Source organism: Spea bombifrons, chromosome 6 (genome assembly GCF_027358695.1).
Source record: "Spea bombifrons isolate aSpeBom1 chromosome 6, aSpeBom1.2.pri, whole genome shotgun sequence".
Classification (NCBI taxonomy): Eukaryota; Metazoa; Chordata; class Amphibia; order Anura; family Pelobatidae; genus Spea; species Spea bombifrons.
Genome location: NC_071092.1, coordinates 6,590,998 through 6,609,193, shown reverse-complemented (window position 1 = coordinate 6,609,193; position 18,196 = coordinate 6,590,998). Strand labels below are relative to the sequence as shown.

General features: G+C 41.0%; 2 protein-coding genes across 2 annotated transcripts; both read right to left on the bottom strand.

Annotated features, from left to right (window-relative positions):
- Positions 1-29: 29 nt before the first annotated feature.
- On the bottom strand, positions 30-4,584 carry HMCES (5-hydroxymethylcytosine binding, ES cell specific). Its single transcript, XM_053469414.1, has 7 exons — positions 4,450-4,584; positions 3,490-3,687; positions 3,071-3,214; positions 2,448-2,567; positions 2,126-2,283; positions 780-972; positions 30-628 (listed from the first exon to the last, which is right to left on the bottom strand). Exons 2-7 carry the CDS (start codon positions 3,676-3,678, stop codon positions 428-430), a joined length of 1,005 nt encoding a protein of 334 aa, XP_053325389.1. The 5' UTR covers positions 3,679-3,687; positions 4,450-4,584; the 3' UTR covers positions 30-427.
- A 2,694-nt stretch (positions 4,585-7,278) lies between these two features.
- On the bottom strand, positions 7,279-17,270 carry COPG1 (COPI coat complex subunit gamma 1). The gene is made up of 24 exons (XM_053468978.1): positions 17,157-17,270; positions 15,983-16,035; positions 15,435-15,515; positions 15,177-15,248; positions 14,828-14,907; positions 14,458-14,533; positions 14,254-14,346; positions 13,949-14,035; positions 13,664-13,821; positions 13,222-13,355; positions 13,012-13,079; positions 12,505-12,693; positions 12,315-12,410; positions 11,793-12,036; positions 11,555-11,630; positions 10,975-11,078; positions 10,736-10,861; positions 10,403-10,471; positions 10,142-10,284; positions 9,784-9,955; positions 9,573-9,670; positions 9,079-9,217; positions 8,735-8,833; positions 7,279-8,517 (listed from the first exon to the last, which is right to left on the bottom strand). The coding sequence occupies exons 1-24, from the start codon at positions 17,191-17,193 to the stop codon at positions 8,387-8,389; spliced, it is 2,625 nt and encodes an 874-aa protein (XP_053324953.1). The 5' UTR covers positions 17,194-17,270; the 3' UTR covers positions 7,279-8,386.
- Positions 17,271-18,196: the final 926 nt, after the last annotated feature.

Here is an 18,196-nt window from a genome sequence, read left to right as displayed (position 1 = left end):
AAGGAACCCTGGGTCTAACGCCCCATTTATCCAATCATCTGGCAGCTTCAGTGTGCATTATGGAAGGCACTTGCTCAGGAAGTGGACAGTGCGTAGATAAATTGCTTCCCTCACATCCCCACAAAATCTTGGTTTTCTTTGCACGTGAAATCAACTATTCCCTGCTAAACGCTATTCACTTCCGAAGAAAGTTTATGGAAAAAACGTTAGCAGTAAATAGCTGATTCTACGCCTCAAAACTTACATCTGTGAATGTTCTAACAGGAATGTTTTTTAAAAGAAGCCGTTAAATTTGTGCTGTTTCGGCACTGATTGTTAATGGCTGACGGTGTGACTTTTAATCCGCAGGCCGTGTAAAAAGAAGCTTAAAAAACGCACAAATTGTAAAAATACGAACAATTTCAGGGTGTTGGGGACAGAAACTTTCTTATTTCTTCTGTCTTTTCGGAAGCGGCGCATCTTCCTTCTTTAGCCACTGATGCATTAAACCGGCACTTGTTTTCTTGGGTGATATCGCAAAATCGGACAGTTTGGGTGGTGATTTAGGACCGAGATCGTGTTCCGTCTTTGGAGATTTATTCTGTAACCACTGCATCATTCTTTTACCGCTTGCGTTTAACGCCGGCTCCTGGAAGCAGGATAAAGGGAACAAAGACAAATTACAAAAAGCAGCTGCCACAATCATCTCATTCTTATGAAGTTATGTTCTCGCTCACTTTTAAAGTGACATCATGGGCAAAAAAACCCAAACAAAAAAAAACAACAACAAAAAACCCTACCTTCTTTTTGTTTAAAATAACTGGAGATATGCACTCCGCTGTGTTATTACGTGAACTGTTCACAATGCTTGAAACAGGGTGGTAGGTGACGTTTTCAATGGGATGGATAAGTTTCAGAGCCTCCTGGGTAGGCACCTGCCCAAAGTCCAACCACTTCTCTATTTGCTCGTTTCCATCCAGTATGGCCGGCATCCTGAAAATAGTCGTGAAAAATCAGGAAAGTTTACAATTTCATGGGAAGCCTCCGGAAAAATGAAGCGTTACAGAACCAACTCAGTTTATTCACTTTCAATTTCAGGAGTCTGCTGTATATAACACAAACCCTGCTAAATGTAACACTTTTTGTAAAAAGAAATAAAATAAAACGTGGCATTAGAAACATCCTTCCCGGTGCCAATGAACGCCTCCGCCAGAAAGAATTATTTATGTAAAGTTTTGTCTCATCCACAATTTCTGCTGTTTTATATATATTTAGAACTATTGATCAAATACATTGTATATGACATAATTAACTCCCACATGTTGTGAGCCAGGGCTACCACTCAAAAGTTTGGGGCCTCCGTTTTCAAGGAAAACAAGGAAATTAGTTGTAAGATAATTGTAAAAGGGGTTTTCAAAATGTCTGTGCTGGATTAATTTCATGTTTTTTTAAAGGACAAAGTTTGCTTTTATTTTAAATACGAGGACATTTCTAAGTGACCCCAACATTTTTAACAGTTTTGTGTATTCGTATAATATTTAAAATGGTGTATGTAAAAAAATTAAAATAAAAGTGAAAGGACGCTAAAAATAAACACCTGCCAAAAAAAATAAAAATATGTTTTCTGTTTAGACGGACCTGAGAAATAATAAAAATTCATAAGAAGGAAGTGAAACCTGCAGGCTGGTCGGGTCACAGCTGGGTTTGTGGAGGAACGGGTTCCGCTTGATTAAAGACTGAATGAAAAAGAAAAGCTGCCAGCTTCTGATTTAACCAGCGGAAAAGAGAAAAGGCTATAGAAAACACTCCTCGCTATCACTAGTGAAAGTGCGGGGCAGGAAACTGAGTTATAAGGAAGTATTTGCACGATGTGGACGTGGGACCTACTTTTATGCCTCTAACGTATAAACTCGTGAGCCCTTGAAGGGTTCGATTTGATTTTAGTATTAGGGTATGAGCTTTCTACCACATAGCTCAGAGCAAGTTTTTCCTGCAAGAAGGTCCGAGCCCTGCATAATGCATACATCAGTCATTTAGGTGATTCAGAAAGCATCCGATTCATCCATGCATTATGCGGGAGCAGCTTATTGGGACTGGCAGTCACTTTTGACTATAATGGAAGGTACAACAACTTAAAGCGGCTTGCCTGTCGTGTATCCAATCCATGCTTTTGGAAGAATCCACCGTGATTATGGTGTAGGTATACAGCTTCTCTCCGCTGGGTGCTTCCCAGCAGTCAAAGAGTCCCGCCATGGTAAGCAGTCTCCAACCATCCCAACCCGCGTTCTCTTTTGTGTCTGGAGACTATGATCCAAGCAGAAAACAAGAAGCAAGTATGAAATCTCATATACCAATATAAAAAGATCAATACTACAAAATAATACGGTTTCTATAAAAACCTTACAGACACAGAGAAGATTGTCTGCACATTTTATTAACCATTATGTGAACGGACTGAGATAAGATACCTGTTCTGCTTTGATCTGAGGGAAGTATATGTAATAAGGCTGCTTTTCACCATTCTGTCTCTGCCATTCGTAGAACCCATCGGCGAGAACGACACATCGTTTGCCTTTAAACAGGGGGGCCTAATGAAGAAAAGATCACAGATGAGTACATATATTAAAAAAAAAAAAAAGCAAAATAAGCAGATGCACACAATACACATTAGAGACTTGTGCAAATGGATCAAAACGACGCGGACAAATTTCTTGTTTAGTTTTTTCCCATATAGAAACAAAGTTCTTTGTTACTAACCCTCACGCTCTCATTCTCTCTCTCACACGCTCATTCACTCTCTCATGTCTCCCTACCTTTTTCTGCCAGCCGGGCTTCGGAAAAGGAGATAGACCGAAAGCGGTCGGCAAAGAAGGTAGGAAGACATTGGCAGAGAGAGCAATAAAATACAAACCTCTGCTTCGGTTTTATTTCCCTAACAGTAAAATTCGTACACACGTTTTAGTAATAGACATAAAAAAATACACAAATAATAATGCCTGGTTTGCAAAAGCATATAATCCCTCGGAAAAAAATAAACACAAGAAACACCAGCCAGGTCTTCTTTATAACAGAAAAAGAATGCAAAACTTACTTTATATAAGGTCTTCTCAGTGATGGTATCACTCCTGCAGTTATTGGTCTTGTACTGCATTTTTGATGGGTCTGATTCACTAAACCAGGAAGGAATAAGTCCCCAGCGCATCGCTGCAAGGACTCGCTCGGAAGAGTCTGCATCCTAGAGAACAAAAAAAAGGAACATTAACAACATTACAGTCTGTCATCTGTCAGGGTCAATAAACCAATGCCAATCAATCCAGGTCTCCAAAATATTGTGAAAAATCACCTTTACCGTATAAAAAGTATATATTCTGTGTAGCCTTAACAGCTCTGGGCATTTACAACAATTTTAAAAAAGTGAGAGGACGCGTAATGAAAATTAAATGAAATTTTAGAATGAAAACTGGGACTCAGGCCAATGTTCACTAAATACAGATAATAAAATATCGTTACCGTTTGAAAGTGTTTTAAAGACACAAGTACAGGACTAGTGGACTGGGGAGCCTTGTTATAGGATGGCGTGTATTTGGTGGCGTCCCCGTCTCTCCACTGGGGGCACTTCCTCGTCCCTCGCTTGTCCCGGTAGGAGCATGCTTTGCTGACGTCGTCCGGCGCTAGAGTGCATGCGGTGCGTCCGCACATCCTGCTCCGCTAATCAAAAAAGTAATGTTTTTAGTTAATATGATTTTCAATAGCAAAGACAGAACAGTATGTTTTAGTGCCCTGTATTATTTTCCTATTTAGTGCTTTCTACCACTCAAAAGTTTGGGGTCACTCAGCTGCTTTCATGGAAAACACGGAAATTTCTGGCTGTAACATAATTGCAAAAAGGTTTTCTAACCATCAAGGGTGTTGATGTCATAGAAAGCGATTGCTTCACAGGGAAACACTACATTTAATTCGGTGATTACCACAGAAAAACTAAATTATTTATTAAAATTATAAGTTGATTTGGTTTTAAATATTTTTATTAAAAAATAGGATTCACCTGTTTTTTTTTTGTAAATCCGAATTATTATTTGACGTGTTACGTCATGGCCTTTGTACAGCGCTACTGAATATGTCGGTCCTATCAATCAGTAATAACAGATAACTGACGGCACATACAGCTTAGTGACACAGAGGGACACTCGGGGGTTATCTAACAGGTAACACGCAGCTGCAACATACTAGTATTCAAGGAATTCCCACAAGGCTAGGCCTTACCTGTGGCCCCTGTATTACAATAACATGATTACAAACCCCTAGAGCCCCCCAATCATTGCAAGTTATTTTAAAAACATGAATGTAACCATTTAGGTGCCATGGCACAGGGTTGAACATGTATTGTGTGAGGCAACGGACAGCCCCCTGTCACTCAAAGTGTTAACAGCGAGGTTTTACCCGTATCGATACTGTCCATCTGGGACTCACCTACGGTACGGCGGGTGTATCCGTAATTATACGCCCCCCCTGTTCCGTTAAGAACCGGAAACCACGTTTCGAATCGCCGGCGGAGAGTTTCTGGTGGGAAAGTGCAGGTACGATTACACAACACGTCACGTGGTCACATGGGCAGCTATGGAGGGCGGGGCTTCTGAGTGACTGACACTTCTAGGCAGGGAGAGGGCATGTAGAGCTGCGGTAAACAGAACAGACGTTACATTGAGGCTTGGCGTCCTGGCTGAGGATCTTGGGAGTTGTAGTGCAGCTCTGAAAAGTCTCAGGATCCATAACCTGTAATGACGCTTGTTATATGCAGAATGCATTAATCGGATTGGATGATAGAGATGTCTTTTCTACCATTATGGGGATTTATATAATCTAATCAACTAAGAGTTGGCATAGTTGACATCTGTCTCTTTTTTGGCTGGAACAGTCCCTCTGGGTTGCTATGGTGACCTGAGAACCAAGTTGGCCAACAGTTCTCTATCGTGAACTGCAGAGCCACTCTATGGTTTATGATTTAAATGCCAAATATACCTGGTTTTATATAGACCTCTAGGGACTCTCTTCTTTGGTGCCAACACTTCTGTCGTGTTCAGCTGCACTTTGTGTTGGCATTTGGTGGCAAAGCAACATACCTCCCAACATCTGCTAAAGTGGGACACATTTATTTTAGAGATAGCGGTTATCAGACGTCGTGGCCCAAGACAGGCAATACGGTCCTGCAACCTGAAGCGTGAACGACCAGAAAGAAAGATGCAGTGTAACGGAGTAAACATATATGTTATATGTTAGAGTGTGAGCATGGCTGTGTGCGAGAGGCAGTGTGTGTTAGTATGTGTGCTTGTTAGCATAAGTGTTTAAATGTGTAAGTCAGCGTGTACGTGAGTTACCGAAGGGGATGCAAGGCTTTACTTGCCCCTGAGCCAGACAGCGCTAGCCCTCCCGTGTTCACCAAATCTTTTTATGTGACTTTGTGACCTATTAATAGCTTCATACATACCGTATTTGCTCGATTATAAGACGAGGTTTTTCCAGAGCAAATGCTCTGAAAAATACCCCTCGTCTTATAATCGGGGTCGTCTTCTCAGACCCCCCAAAAAATGTCTGCTGGGGCCATGCTGCTTACCGGTCGCGAGCAGCGTCTCTTCTGTTAGAAGCAGGAGGACAGGAAGCTTGCAGCGTCCTCACAGAGCTCTATCTCCCCCTCCCTCCTCTGGGGGCGGGGCCAGAGAAGTTGCTCTACAGCCGGTCCCCTGCAGAAGTCTTCGAGTGAGAGATCTGCAGTTCAGGTAAGGGGGTGTGGGAGGGTTTTTGGGTAAGTATGTGTGATTAATGTGTGTTTAATGTGTGAAGTATGTGTGATTAATGGAATGAATGAGTATTTAAATGTGTTTGTGTGTGATAGCATGGATGTGTAAGGGGGGTGGGGGTTGTAGCATGGCATAGGGAGGCTGTAATCCCACTACTATCATCCCCAGGTTCCAGCATGTACTGGCTGCCTTGGCTTGATAGGAGTGTGATTGCTGTTAGCAGTTTGATATATATATATATATATATATATATATATATATATATATATATATATATCAAACTGCTAACAGCAATCACACTCCTATCAAGCCAAGGCAGCCAGTACATGCTGGGTTAAAAGGCATATCATGGGGCTGAGTGGCATATAGGGGGTTAAAATGCATTTCTGGACCTCCAGAAATGCATTTTAACCCCCTATATGCCACTCAGCCCCATGATATGCCTATATACCTCCAGAAATGCATTTTAACCCCCTATATGCCACTCAGCCCCATGATATGCCTTTTAACCCCCTATATGCCAGAGTGGCATATAGGGGTATAAGGCATATCATGGGGCAGAGTGGCAAATAGGGGGGTATAAAGCATTTCTGGGGGCAGAGTGGCATAACTGGGGGGGGGGCAGGTTGGCAAATAAAAAGAAATTTAAAAAATATATTTTTCTCAATCATAGCTTTTATTAAACATGAAAAAATTTACATGAATTAATATTTACTGGTAAAACTTTTTTCCTATAGGGTCGTCTTATATTCAGGCTTTTTGTTTTTTTCCTAAATTAATATTTTGATTTTGGGGGGTCGTCTTATAATCGAGCAAATACGGTAACTTAGGAGTAATAAAGTCCTGTTTGACCTTAAGCTCAGTAAGTGCAGCAATTTCTATCAGCTCTGCTGCATTTATTTCAGATACAAAAAACAGACTTTGCACAATAGAATATGCCAAAGTTTGCTTAAAGGGCCACACTAGCCATCATATTACCTTTAATACATATGATAGCTTGGAGGTCCCTTTAAATTTACACAATGTCTCCAAAAACGCACTTGCCCCCTTCAACCAACACCCCACTGCTATTTCCCATTCTGGGGATGTGTGTGGGTGAAATAATAAAAACGTATCTGTATACAAAGCCTAACATTATACAGTTACCCTCCTATACACTTTTCAGGTTCCTTGTAGTATGCTGGAGATCACCTTGGAGGGTCTTCAGGACCAGTGATGGTCTGTGGCCCCTAGTCTGAGAACAACTGCTATATGCTGAAGAATTTGATGAGAGTAGTTAGTTTTAAGAAGGTTGTTCATAACCCCAACACCCCTCAAAACTCTAGATCTGCGTGGATTTTAATGTAACTCTGGAGAACTTGGCCTGCTCTAGAAAATAGCAACCTCCACTTACATTATAACAAACGCTCACTTCTACACAATCTAAAGATACGCAACGCCTCCACCTGAAAGAGAAGAAGCCAAAATCGCACAGCTATCGCTTTTCATTGAGGAAGCCAAAATGTTTTGATTTTTTTCCCCCTTTTTTTTTATTGAGCGTTATTATGCCAAATGTTTACATTTTGCATACAAAGAAAGCAAAAATAGAAATCATATAGGGAACATAGGCAGGTATTTTTACAGGTTCCTTCGATGCAGATGTCATTTATTCCTTAGCATGATCTTGGCCAACAAATTCTGTTATTTTAATTTTGATTATTATCCTGATGGTGTAAAAGATTTGCATGTACCAAGGTTCGGGGAAAAAAGACAGGATAAGACCCCCCCCCCAAAAAAAAAAAAAGCTAGAAAGAACCAGACTGCAATTTCATATACGAGTAGCAGGTTTCACTACAAGAGAAAGATTACAGATAACCCGTCCAGGTACTTTTGACACTTCACAACCATGTCACATAATCGTAAGCCCCACAGATCCAACAATTTATCTATCGCTTATACAATGAAGCATGAAAATCTCTTTATACACATCGAAATGTTTGTATCCTTTTTTGAATACTAGCCGAGGCAGCTAAAAATGGCGAGTTATACAGTATATAAAAAAGATACACACACTTTTGGAGCAGAAGGGATCAGATAAGAGATGCAGCATCTAACTGTGTTAAAAAGTTGATGAGATGCTGCATCTAGTATTTCTACGTTCGCACGACATACGCGGAACTTTCACAATTCAGGGAAATTTAATTTCAGTTGCTTTTGAAAACTAAATGTGAAATCGACGTTCAGCAGAGTCAATAATTTAAACAGAATGGAGAAAAAGAAGAGATATATTTTTTGTATAGTTGTACATTATAAAAGAAGAACCCCTCCTTGGATCATTTGATTTAACAAAGATGTGGTCTTCCTGTTCATCCGTCATAACGCCAGCTTGGAAGAAAAGAAAAATGACTGCTCTGGTCAGGTTACTAATGGCAGGGCTTTGCACACGCGACGCCGGGATGTTTCCGTACGCGCATGGCAATCACTGGTTAAATGTTTTGTGGGTTTTTTAATTTTTTTTTTGCGTATGAGAGAGACAAGCAAAGTAATGCTATTCCCTCTGGCACGCAAAATGTTAAACTGCAAATCCCTTTGCGTGCGTAGATTATGTAGTGTAAACGCGGAATTATTTTTTCTTAACCCACGGCAGCCAAAATGACGTCCACTGGAAATTCTTCTTTGCTGCGTGCCGTGACTTGCATGGTCACCGTGTCTGTCAGGACGAATTTGGCCCGAACCAAGATGTCGTGCCCACCCCGGAACACACCTGAAAGAAGAAATCATTATGAGATCAGGTTCATTTGGAGTGAACGGCTCTCATGCCAACGCATTTCAAGTGTCTGGCGTGACAGTCCATGGATCCAAAATCAAAAAGGAGCAGAAATAGTCACATTTTAAAAAGTACAGTATTCTTTTAGAGAAGTGCTCCTTAGTAAATTAACCCCTGCCCATCCAGCACAAACTGTGAAATAATAATAATTTACCTGCAAGATACAGTGTGTGAGCATTCTTGTTTTCTGGAACTTTATCCGATCGCTCACAGGGCTGCATTCCAAGGAATTTGACTACATTGCCGATTGCCTCTGTTTAAAAATAGATATTTTCTCTGTTAGTTGAACTGAAGCACACAATGTAACATTTAAATTATATATTTTTTAAAAGCATCAATGAATAAAAAACCCACACCACTCATTGACAAATTAACCCTGAGAGCAACTCCAACGTACAAACTATTTTCCTACAATATGGCCCCTTTAAATCGTTTCCCGTGCCATTCTGATGTAAGCACATTGTATACAACGGATGAATTTACAAAAATAAAACTTGCCTTCTAATGTTTTAATAGTGGATAAATTGAACGTTTCTTCTTTTTCAAACTCATCTCCCACTTCTTCCCAGGCGGCACCAAAGTTTGGCTTCAAAACTTTCTGTATGTGGTCAGCGACTGTGACCTCTACGTCTTCCAGCTGAGCGGAGAAAGGATGTTGGTTTCAAGCTCCAAATTCACAATAAAATACATGTTTATTACATTTCTCCTGAAATACCAGCCAACGGGAACACCGTTCTGATCCTGTTGCCCGGAGCATCTAGCCGACATTGAAATTAAATCATCCGAATGATACATACATATCCCGTAATGGACGATTTCCTTTAATAATGCTCAGTAAAAAAAAAATAAACTGCTAATCTAATAAACTAATTTTCTTTCCTTAATTTACAACTTTAGAAAGAATGGGCGGACTTGGGTATGGCTGGTAAACCAAACACAGATGAAAAAGGATAATTGTTAGGAACATTGTCCAAACCTATCCAGGCGCTTACCACATACTCATCTTCATAACCATCCTCCTCTGCTTCTCCAGTATTTGGGTCACAATCCTTTACTGTGAATTTCATCAGACAGCTAAAAGTACATGAAACTGAAGGGGGGGAAAAAAGTCCTATTAGACTCTGAAAAACTAAACGGCACATTAATGTAATCCAATCAAGAAGCTTTGTATTGATGACTGTGTTCCTGCATATAAGTACATACATGCCGATGGGTCCTCTTCAGGTACAGACACCAAGGTGTAGCATGTTCCAGGGTGATTATATGAAAGGCTTTTAGCTGGGATGCAGGAGATGACTTCATAGCCCTCTGTAGGCTCCATCTGCACGGTGACATTCTCCAGGATCTGATCGTTCAGTGTGTTGGTGCAATCAAACTATAAATATGAAGCACATATATGCTGAAATGAAATATATCTATATCTGTATGTATCTGTATCCCTTTACAATTATACTGAATGACCCAAATTAATTTGGTTGCAAATTATGTCAAACTCCAATTGTCCCATTGTCCAACCACAGTTGGTCAGATAGCTTTTCTTTCTCCAAGAACGATACCTCACCTGGAACACCATGTGATTTACAAACGTGTGCTTTGTACAGCGCACAACGTATTCCGTTTCTGATTCAGTAAGCGCAACAGGTTCCGAAGATGACTTGAACAACGGGCCAAGGCCTTTAAATTCTGGAACAGCCGCAAGTTGCTCTGAAACAAAACCAGTAAATAAAATTTATAAGAACAGTCTCCCAAACGGTTAGCAATGCATTCTCTCTCTTGGAATGTAAGACTCATTGTATTTAATCTTTCAATGGGTTCAGCTTACCTTGGAATATATCTTGCCTTGTGGACACCACTTTCTCAGGTTGCCGGACAGCTGTGACAGGGGCATTTTCTAAAGAAACAGAAAGAATAGTATGATTGCAAGTTATTGTAATGACAAAAGTAAATATTATGTATATATACATATTATAGGCAAACCTTTTCATGTCTGACAGAATACAATTATTTGTGTAAGAAAAAAGAAACAATCCTGCATCTACAGTTCACGTCCGCCCTTGCAGCTTCTCATTATTTTCAATAAATTTTCTCTGCTTTTACTATAACTGAAAAGTACATATCCCCAATGCCTAATGAAAAGAATATTTTGCCTACATACCTATTCTCTGTTCAGCCAGAGGGGCTGTTGCCAATGGAACAGACTTCATGTCGAATGGTTTCTCTGATGGTTCCAGGGTATACTGCTGTAAAGCCCTTTCCAGTCCAGGGATGGACACAGACAGCCCTAAGAGCCAGGAAACAGGTCAGTCGCAGACTTATACTTGGACCCCTGATCAGAACGGTGAGGAGAAATCTATATGTAGCTTTATATACGCTTTTGCGTACGGTCATACTAACCATTTAGGATGTAGGTAGAGTTGAGAGCTTTCTGTTTGTGCTCTAAAATGCTCAGATAAAACGTAGCTCTGTCCCTTACTTCATTATCATCGTCCATGACGCATCTGAAACCGTAATGGAAAAAAGGTGAACAAAAACCAACACCATGAGAAATGACATGATGTTATGACTAGGGGCAATGTCTGAAAAATATACAAACTAGAGTATTTACTATGTGGATTCCCAGAGACTGTTTAGAAACAAAATCCACTTTCAGCAATAAAGAGCAATATTTCAGTAACATGGAAAAAGCGTTAATAAAAACACACTGAAATATTTCATGCATCTACGTCATCAAAATTGCAGAGACAAGAGAAGGGCAGTTCCCTTACACTTGTTCGGTGTTGCGATCATTTGTTGACTTTTACACAAAAATGAGAAAGCATAAATGCTCAAAGAGAACCAGCTACACAACTGTACCCAGTGTAATCATCTTCTATGACTCAAATCATCCTCAGCGAACCAGGTCCCATGCTACAGGTTGACAAGGGAAAACTAGAGGCTGTCCTCATTGTAGATTTGCAAAAGCTAAATTTTTTACCTTCTCAGCAGCACCAAGACACTAGGTAACATGTCTTCGTTTTGGGCACCAAATTTGGCAAGAGCACTGACAGCACCTGATAAAGAAAAAAGTAAAGATCATGGGGGGCCTGTGACAGATGCCATCATTCAGAAGCCACGTGGATGGATTAAATGTATAAAATATACCAACTTCAAAGTTTCTCAACTAAAGTAAATACACAGCTCGCAGTGCGCGTGAGAGATGGTTTTAGCCGTACCTGCTCGCACTTCTTCATTCTCCAGTATGACGCGATTGTAAATGAAGCGAATGTACTTGGAAGGGTTGTTGGTTCTCGGGCCTTCCTGTCCCAGGAGGTGCAGGATACGAGTGGCCAGGACGGTGAATTCGCAGTCCTCTATGAACTCACACAGGTGGGACAAGCCGGTCTCTTTGCTTTCAGGGTTCTCCTCGATAATGCTGATGATGCAGTCAACGATCGCTCGCTTGTAGTCGAATCCGCCCTGGAAGGAAGAGACAATCTAGCTGAATATGATGCTTTAATCACCCTCCTTCCTCATCAAATGAAATGAAACGCCTACAAGTGTAACATTTCATGCAACCAACTTTGCTTTAGGCTCTGGTAAGCCAATGCCATGTACGCACAGATACGGTGGAAATTCTGATTTTAATCACAGTTCCACAATCAACAGAATGTTAGGAGGTATCTTTACAAAAGCACAAAACACACAAAAAAAGAGATTTTCTTAATTGTTATTCACACTCATGCAACCGCTCCTACCTCTTCCCTTAGCATTGTGAATAAGAAATTCATCATGACGGCATGTTTGCGGGGATACTTGTGACAAAGAGCACTGATCGCCTGCACCACAACCACCTGAGGGGGGAAAAAAAGATTTTTCAGGAAAAGTGAACACACGCAACATGACTCTGGCCGCAGAAGTTAACGTAATGATCATTTTCCAGCAGACCTTGAACTCGTCTGAGATTTCAGACATGAAGGAGGAAATCTGCTTCATGAGTCGGTCAATGCTGCTCTCGCTGCCGGTTTTCAGCAGGGTGGTAATTGCCAGGGTGGCGATGCTTCGGTTGGAGTCCGTCACCAGGTTTTCCAAATCCAAGTTGCAAGCAGTTACAGCCGATGGGTGCTTCATGGCCACCTGTAATCAAGCCAGTCAGAGATGAGTAAATAGATACTTCACTTCGTTTGCAATCTGGGGGCACAAGTACCTGCTTATGTGACCCCCGTGCATTTCTGGCATGTATTTAGGGTAGAGGATGAACTTTGCAGTACCCTGACAGCACCAAGACCGAGGGTGCCAGCATCAGAAAATCAAGCTGCATCGTATGGGAACTTTACTTATAAACTAAAAGAGGCAAGTGTTGGCAATTCTGTCCAGTAACATTAACATCACACAGTGGTAACCAACTACTGTTAATCAATTTTTACTTAAATGTGTGTTAGAGAAATACCGTACCTTATTGAGTGTCCGAACAGCAGCATATCGAAGAGCTGCTTTGGGGGAACTACAAAACAGCTGCAAAACTGGAAAAAAAGAAATACATAACAACTCAGACATGTATAAGTTAGCTTTAAACCAAAACTAGCTGCAAACTTCTACTATTTCAGATTAATCCAAGATAAACCAAAAAATTGGAAGTCTTTAAAAAGTGTGTAGAGGACTCACCAGCCACTGCAGGCGCAAGTTCTTTGGCGGTGCAAGAAGGGAGATTCACTATGGCAGAGGCTGCTTCGTATACAACCATTTCATGCTTATTTCTCAGGCAGCTCTCAATAAAATCAAAGAGGGGGCTGTCCCGGCTGAAAAATAATAAAAATGCGTTACAAACGTTCCTAGCTTTTCAGATCCAACACAGCCAAGGAAAAAATCATCCTCGGACATCTTTCACTCATATAACACTGCTTGTCCCATGTCTTGACCTTGCTCTATCTACTAAGGTCCATAAATGTTGCTGAGAAATGGTAGCCAACAGGGTTCCTATGAAGCATACTAGCCATTCATCCTAATTTCTAGACATGAAGAAGCCCGCTAACATCATTGTCTCCAATAAAACCTAAATTCCAGCAATTTGCAAACTCCAAATTACATGCAATAAAACCGTCCTTACTTTCCATCTTCTTCTTCCAATAGCTTGCTTGCCACTCGAATCATCATGCAGTAGGCAAAGGGGGACTTCAGACCATGGCGCATGAATTTGCTCAACATCTTGTTGACAGACAGACGGTCATTTTTGCGCACGTGATAAAGGAGCCCCAGAGCGTGATACTGAAAGGGAAGAGATACATTTGCAAATTTAGATAATAATCATACCTGAAATGTCAATAAGCCACAAGTGAATTGCAGATGCCTTATTTTCCCGCTGTATATAAGTAAACATGTGTTGAAATCTTACCTGAACCATGATGTTATCACTGGAAGCAGCTTCTTGGGCTTCATTTACCCAGCGCTTCACAACGTCAAAGCTTGTCTTCAGCAGGTGCTGTTGGTCAAATAAAATAAAGAATAAAGTGTTAAAAAATAAAATAGTTTTTTTCTTGTAAAAGGTGGTGTTGATGCCATAACCACCAGAAAGGCTATTCCATGTTGCTATAATGATAACCCCTACACATACATTACATCAAAAGAAAGAAAATTTATATATATATAAATAATTCTAATATTAATATTAAAACATAATTAATATGTAAATGCACCTACCAGAGAGGAGACCAATGCAGAACTGGATACACTAGGAATTTTGTCCACTATGGCTTGTTTCATGTAGCGTTCAATAGCCTGCAGCATGGTACTCTATACACACAGAGACAACAAATTAGGACTGGTTACAAAACACATAATGGCAAGCTATACAAGGGCAACGCAAGCACTTACATCTTGAGCTATGTTAACAAAACAACTTACATCTGTGATTTTACACAGCGCTCTCACAGCTGGCCCCCTGTAACTGTCGTCCTTCCCGGTCATGTCTTTGGTCAAACTATTATTAGGGAGAAAAAAAAAAAAGTTATTAAATTATGAATCACACATTTATACTTTGACAGGGCTTAAATTAATTTCAAAGATGTAAAGTCCCAGATTTTAAAACTTAAAAATATTTTAAAAAACTTACAATATAGGAACAGGTCATAAATAATAATAACGATAATAATATAGCCTCAGTCTTTTTACCACATTACAGAAATCATATAGGCGAACAATTGCCTTTTCTCCTTTTACATGCAAGTTTTACACTCCTAACCCCAGACTGCACTAGGACCACCTGGGAGCTCACCTGCTAGTGACAATGATCACGTCCTCGGAAATGCTGGCCATCTCTTTTATAGTGAGGTAGCACATTCTTCGAAGCGTCGGCTGTTGGATAAATGTGAGATGTAAGCAGAAGAAGAAAGCGGCTTCATTTATCTGTAGTTGGATAGTAACTGGGGATACTTATGCATCGGAGACATGCATTTATAAACAACACATGCATTTATAAACAACACAGCCCCGCACCATGCATTTTAAACAGCATCCTTGGCTAGAAAAATAAAGCCTTTTATCCTATTATAACAAAAATATAACAAACATGTTATAGCCATACATACAGCACCTATTTCTATCATTTGTGTGACTGCACTTACATCATTTGATTGGAACAGTTTGGTCATGGCAAAGAAAGCTTCTGTTGCCTCTGTGGCACCCATGTGCTCCCCCTGGTGTCAAGAAAAAGAACATTTACATTTAAACCGGACTATAAGCAAAAAGTTTTTTAAGCACATCACCGTCACTAAAGCATGTAATATTTTATTAAGTGGCCTCCATCAAGTGACTTCACAGTATCAAGGGGGTAATAAAGTTAATAAAATAATAAAAAAAACAGAAGCACATGCAGAACCTACCTGATTTATCAAATAAAGTATCTTGGTTAAGATGTGAGCGCATTTTCTTGGGTTGATGGGAGTCTCGTTAAACAAACGAGCCTAAAAAAGGAAATAAATATATTGTGTGCATAGGATTTCATTTTTTGGCTGTTTTAAGAAGCTACAGTTCAGCCATTTAAGCTCAAAAACTTCCATTAACCGTCAAAAGCTAACCAAATGTCAAAACACTGTCTCTCTCAGAAGATACGCCTCGTTTTCAGAATATTTCTGCAGCATATTAGATATAGCCACGGCTTCTTCCACAAATGCCAAACATTTTTTAACAAGAATTAATCTTTAATAAATAACTTGAAAAAAATACTTGAGTATTTGTGTCAATGTGTCCATTTTAAAGCGATGAGACCTACTTTAAGTGCAAACACCATAAATTCTGTTTTTTCAAAGCAATTTGCACAACTGCACATCTTATACTTAATGCAGTAATATATACCTTTGCAGTATATCCCACAACGATCTGCACGCTGCAAAATGTCATATTTAATACCCGACAGACAGAAAACACTTACCTCCTGCAGGACTGCACTTTTCTCGAGGTGTTGGAAAGGGTTGGAGCCACCACCTGAAAGATAGAAACATACACGAAAATTACCCCAAAACATTAAATTACTGAATTACTTTCTTTAAATTTAGACAAGCATTTAGTGTTCTTTTTAACTTAGTGATTCAACTAATGTTTAAAGTTAGCAATTCTTCTATGAAGAATTATACGGTGACAGAAGACAACTCCATCAGCCCAGCCGAAGAAGCAAGATGCGCCCCGTACAGATTTGGGTCACGCCGATCCATGCGCTGGGGATGCGCTAGATTATTTGATCCAAGCCAACAATATCCCAGACGTAGACATTGCTGGAGGTCAGAGCCACCTCAGACATCTCCAACCTACATAAAGGTGAGGGTGGGCCGGAAGTGTACTCTTAGGTTGACCACTGCTCTACTTTAAGGGACGATGGTTATACGAAGTGTATCGATACGTGGATTATTTTTTAAATAAGCCCGTGCCGTTATAGATGTTGATCTTATCACCTTAATTGACTCGTTCATCAGGGTTAGTCCTACAACTCTCACATATATTTACCATTCACCAGGGTCAGCCTGGACATCTCCGACCTACAAGTACTGCCCCTGACCAGCCCTGGCATCTAAAAAACCCCAAACTCATCATGCCAGCCCTGACATCACTGACTCGCGCGATCTGACCGGGATCAAAACTGACATCAAGGAGTCAGAATGCTGAACCTGCCCCATTCAGGGACCCTGCCCAGCTCTGCGCCCCCAAAATAATTACTGGTACCAGGTATGGTGGGTGCTGCAGTACGATTTCATCAAGCGAGGGCAATACAGGCAAAGGTATCCTGCGCGGCTGCAATAAAACTACTACTTACTACACTGGAGGGTGCATTTTATTTATATGTGTTAAAGGTCACGTTACCCACCCCTAGTGACCCAGGCCAGACCCTGACACATAATAACCTGGTCCTAACCCGTGTTTTTTAGCCATTACCCTAAGGGACCAGGCCAGGTGTGAAGTGTATAAAGCTCGCAGGTGTATTAGCAGCACCAACAGGGCCAGGCCTTATGCCTCTGATCTGCCCCATGCACACTCCCAAGCCCCAAACAAGGCCCTCCGCAGTACCTCTCCCCACCGACTAACCCACGCATACCGATTCCGCACACACTCACCGGACTCCTCGTCCTTCTTATCGAACTTCTTCAGCATCTCTTTGCCTGGGTGAGATCTGCTCCACTTCCTGCCAGGCTGTCACCGGGACACGTCACCCCTGACAACGCAGTCTACGCACGCGCAGGGAGAATGGGCGGAGTATTCGCTGCGAGAACAGGAACTGGTGGCTGGATCGCGAGCGCTGGGACTCCGGAGCGGATGCGTAGTGTGTGGAGAAGACGTGATTGACGGAGCATGCGCAGTGTGTTATGTGGGGTTGGCGGCCGTTTTTGTTTTTCTCTCATGTGGATAAAATGAAATGTATGAGGAAGAAAAAGTGCCAGTAATGTTCTAGTTGAAGCTGGTTACGGGCCTATTATTATATATATATATATATATATATATATATATATATATATATATATATATATATTTTTTTTTTTTTGTTTTTGTTTTCCTACTTGCAATATTCATCCACATTGTGTTACAACCAATATGTTCTTAGGGCATACATGGGCTGAATATGAGGTACCTGCCAGGATCTAATGGACCCTTGCTTAAAAATTAAAGAGATAATAAAGGCCTGGGACAAGTAAATGCCAATATACCATAAATCCGACTTCTCTGACTGATCCTTGAGAGCACATGTGGTCCAACAGGCACAATCAATCCGGCTTCAGTTGTTGGCATAAAGACACCTCAATCAAAGAGTGTCAAGAATCTAGAAGCTTACATCGACTGTCAGAATCAAGAGACCCTTACCTCAACCAATGGGTGACCAGAGGCCAGAAGCTAACATCAGCTAGCTAACTCAAGAGACCTTCAGCTCAACCAATGGGTGACCGGAAGACCGCAGATAACATCAACTGGCCAACTCAAGAGACCCTCATCTTAGCTCAACCAAAGGGTGACCAGAAGGCCGCGGATAACATCAACTGGCCAACTCAGGAGACCCTCAGCTCAACAAAACGGCGACAAGAAGAACGCAGCTAACATCAGTTGGCCAGCTCAAGAGACCCTCAGCTCAACCAAAGGGGGCCAGAAGACCACAGCTAACAAG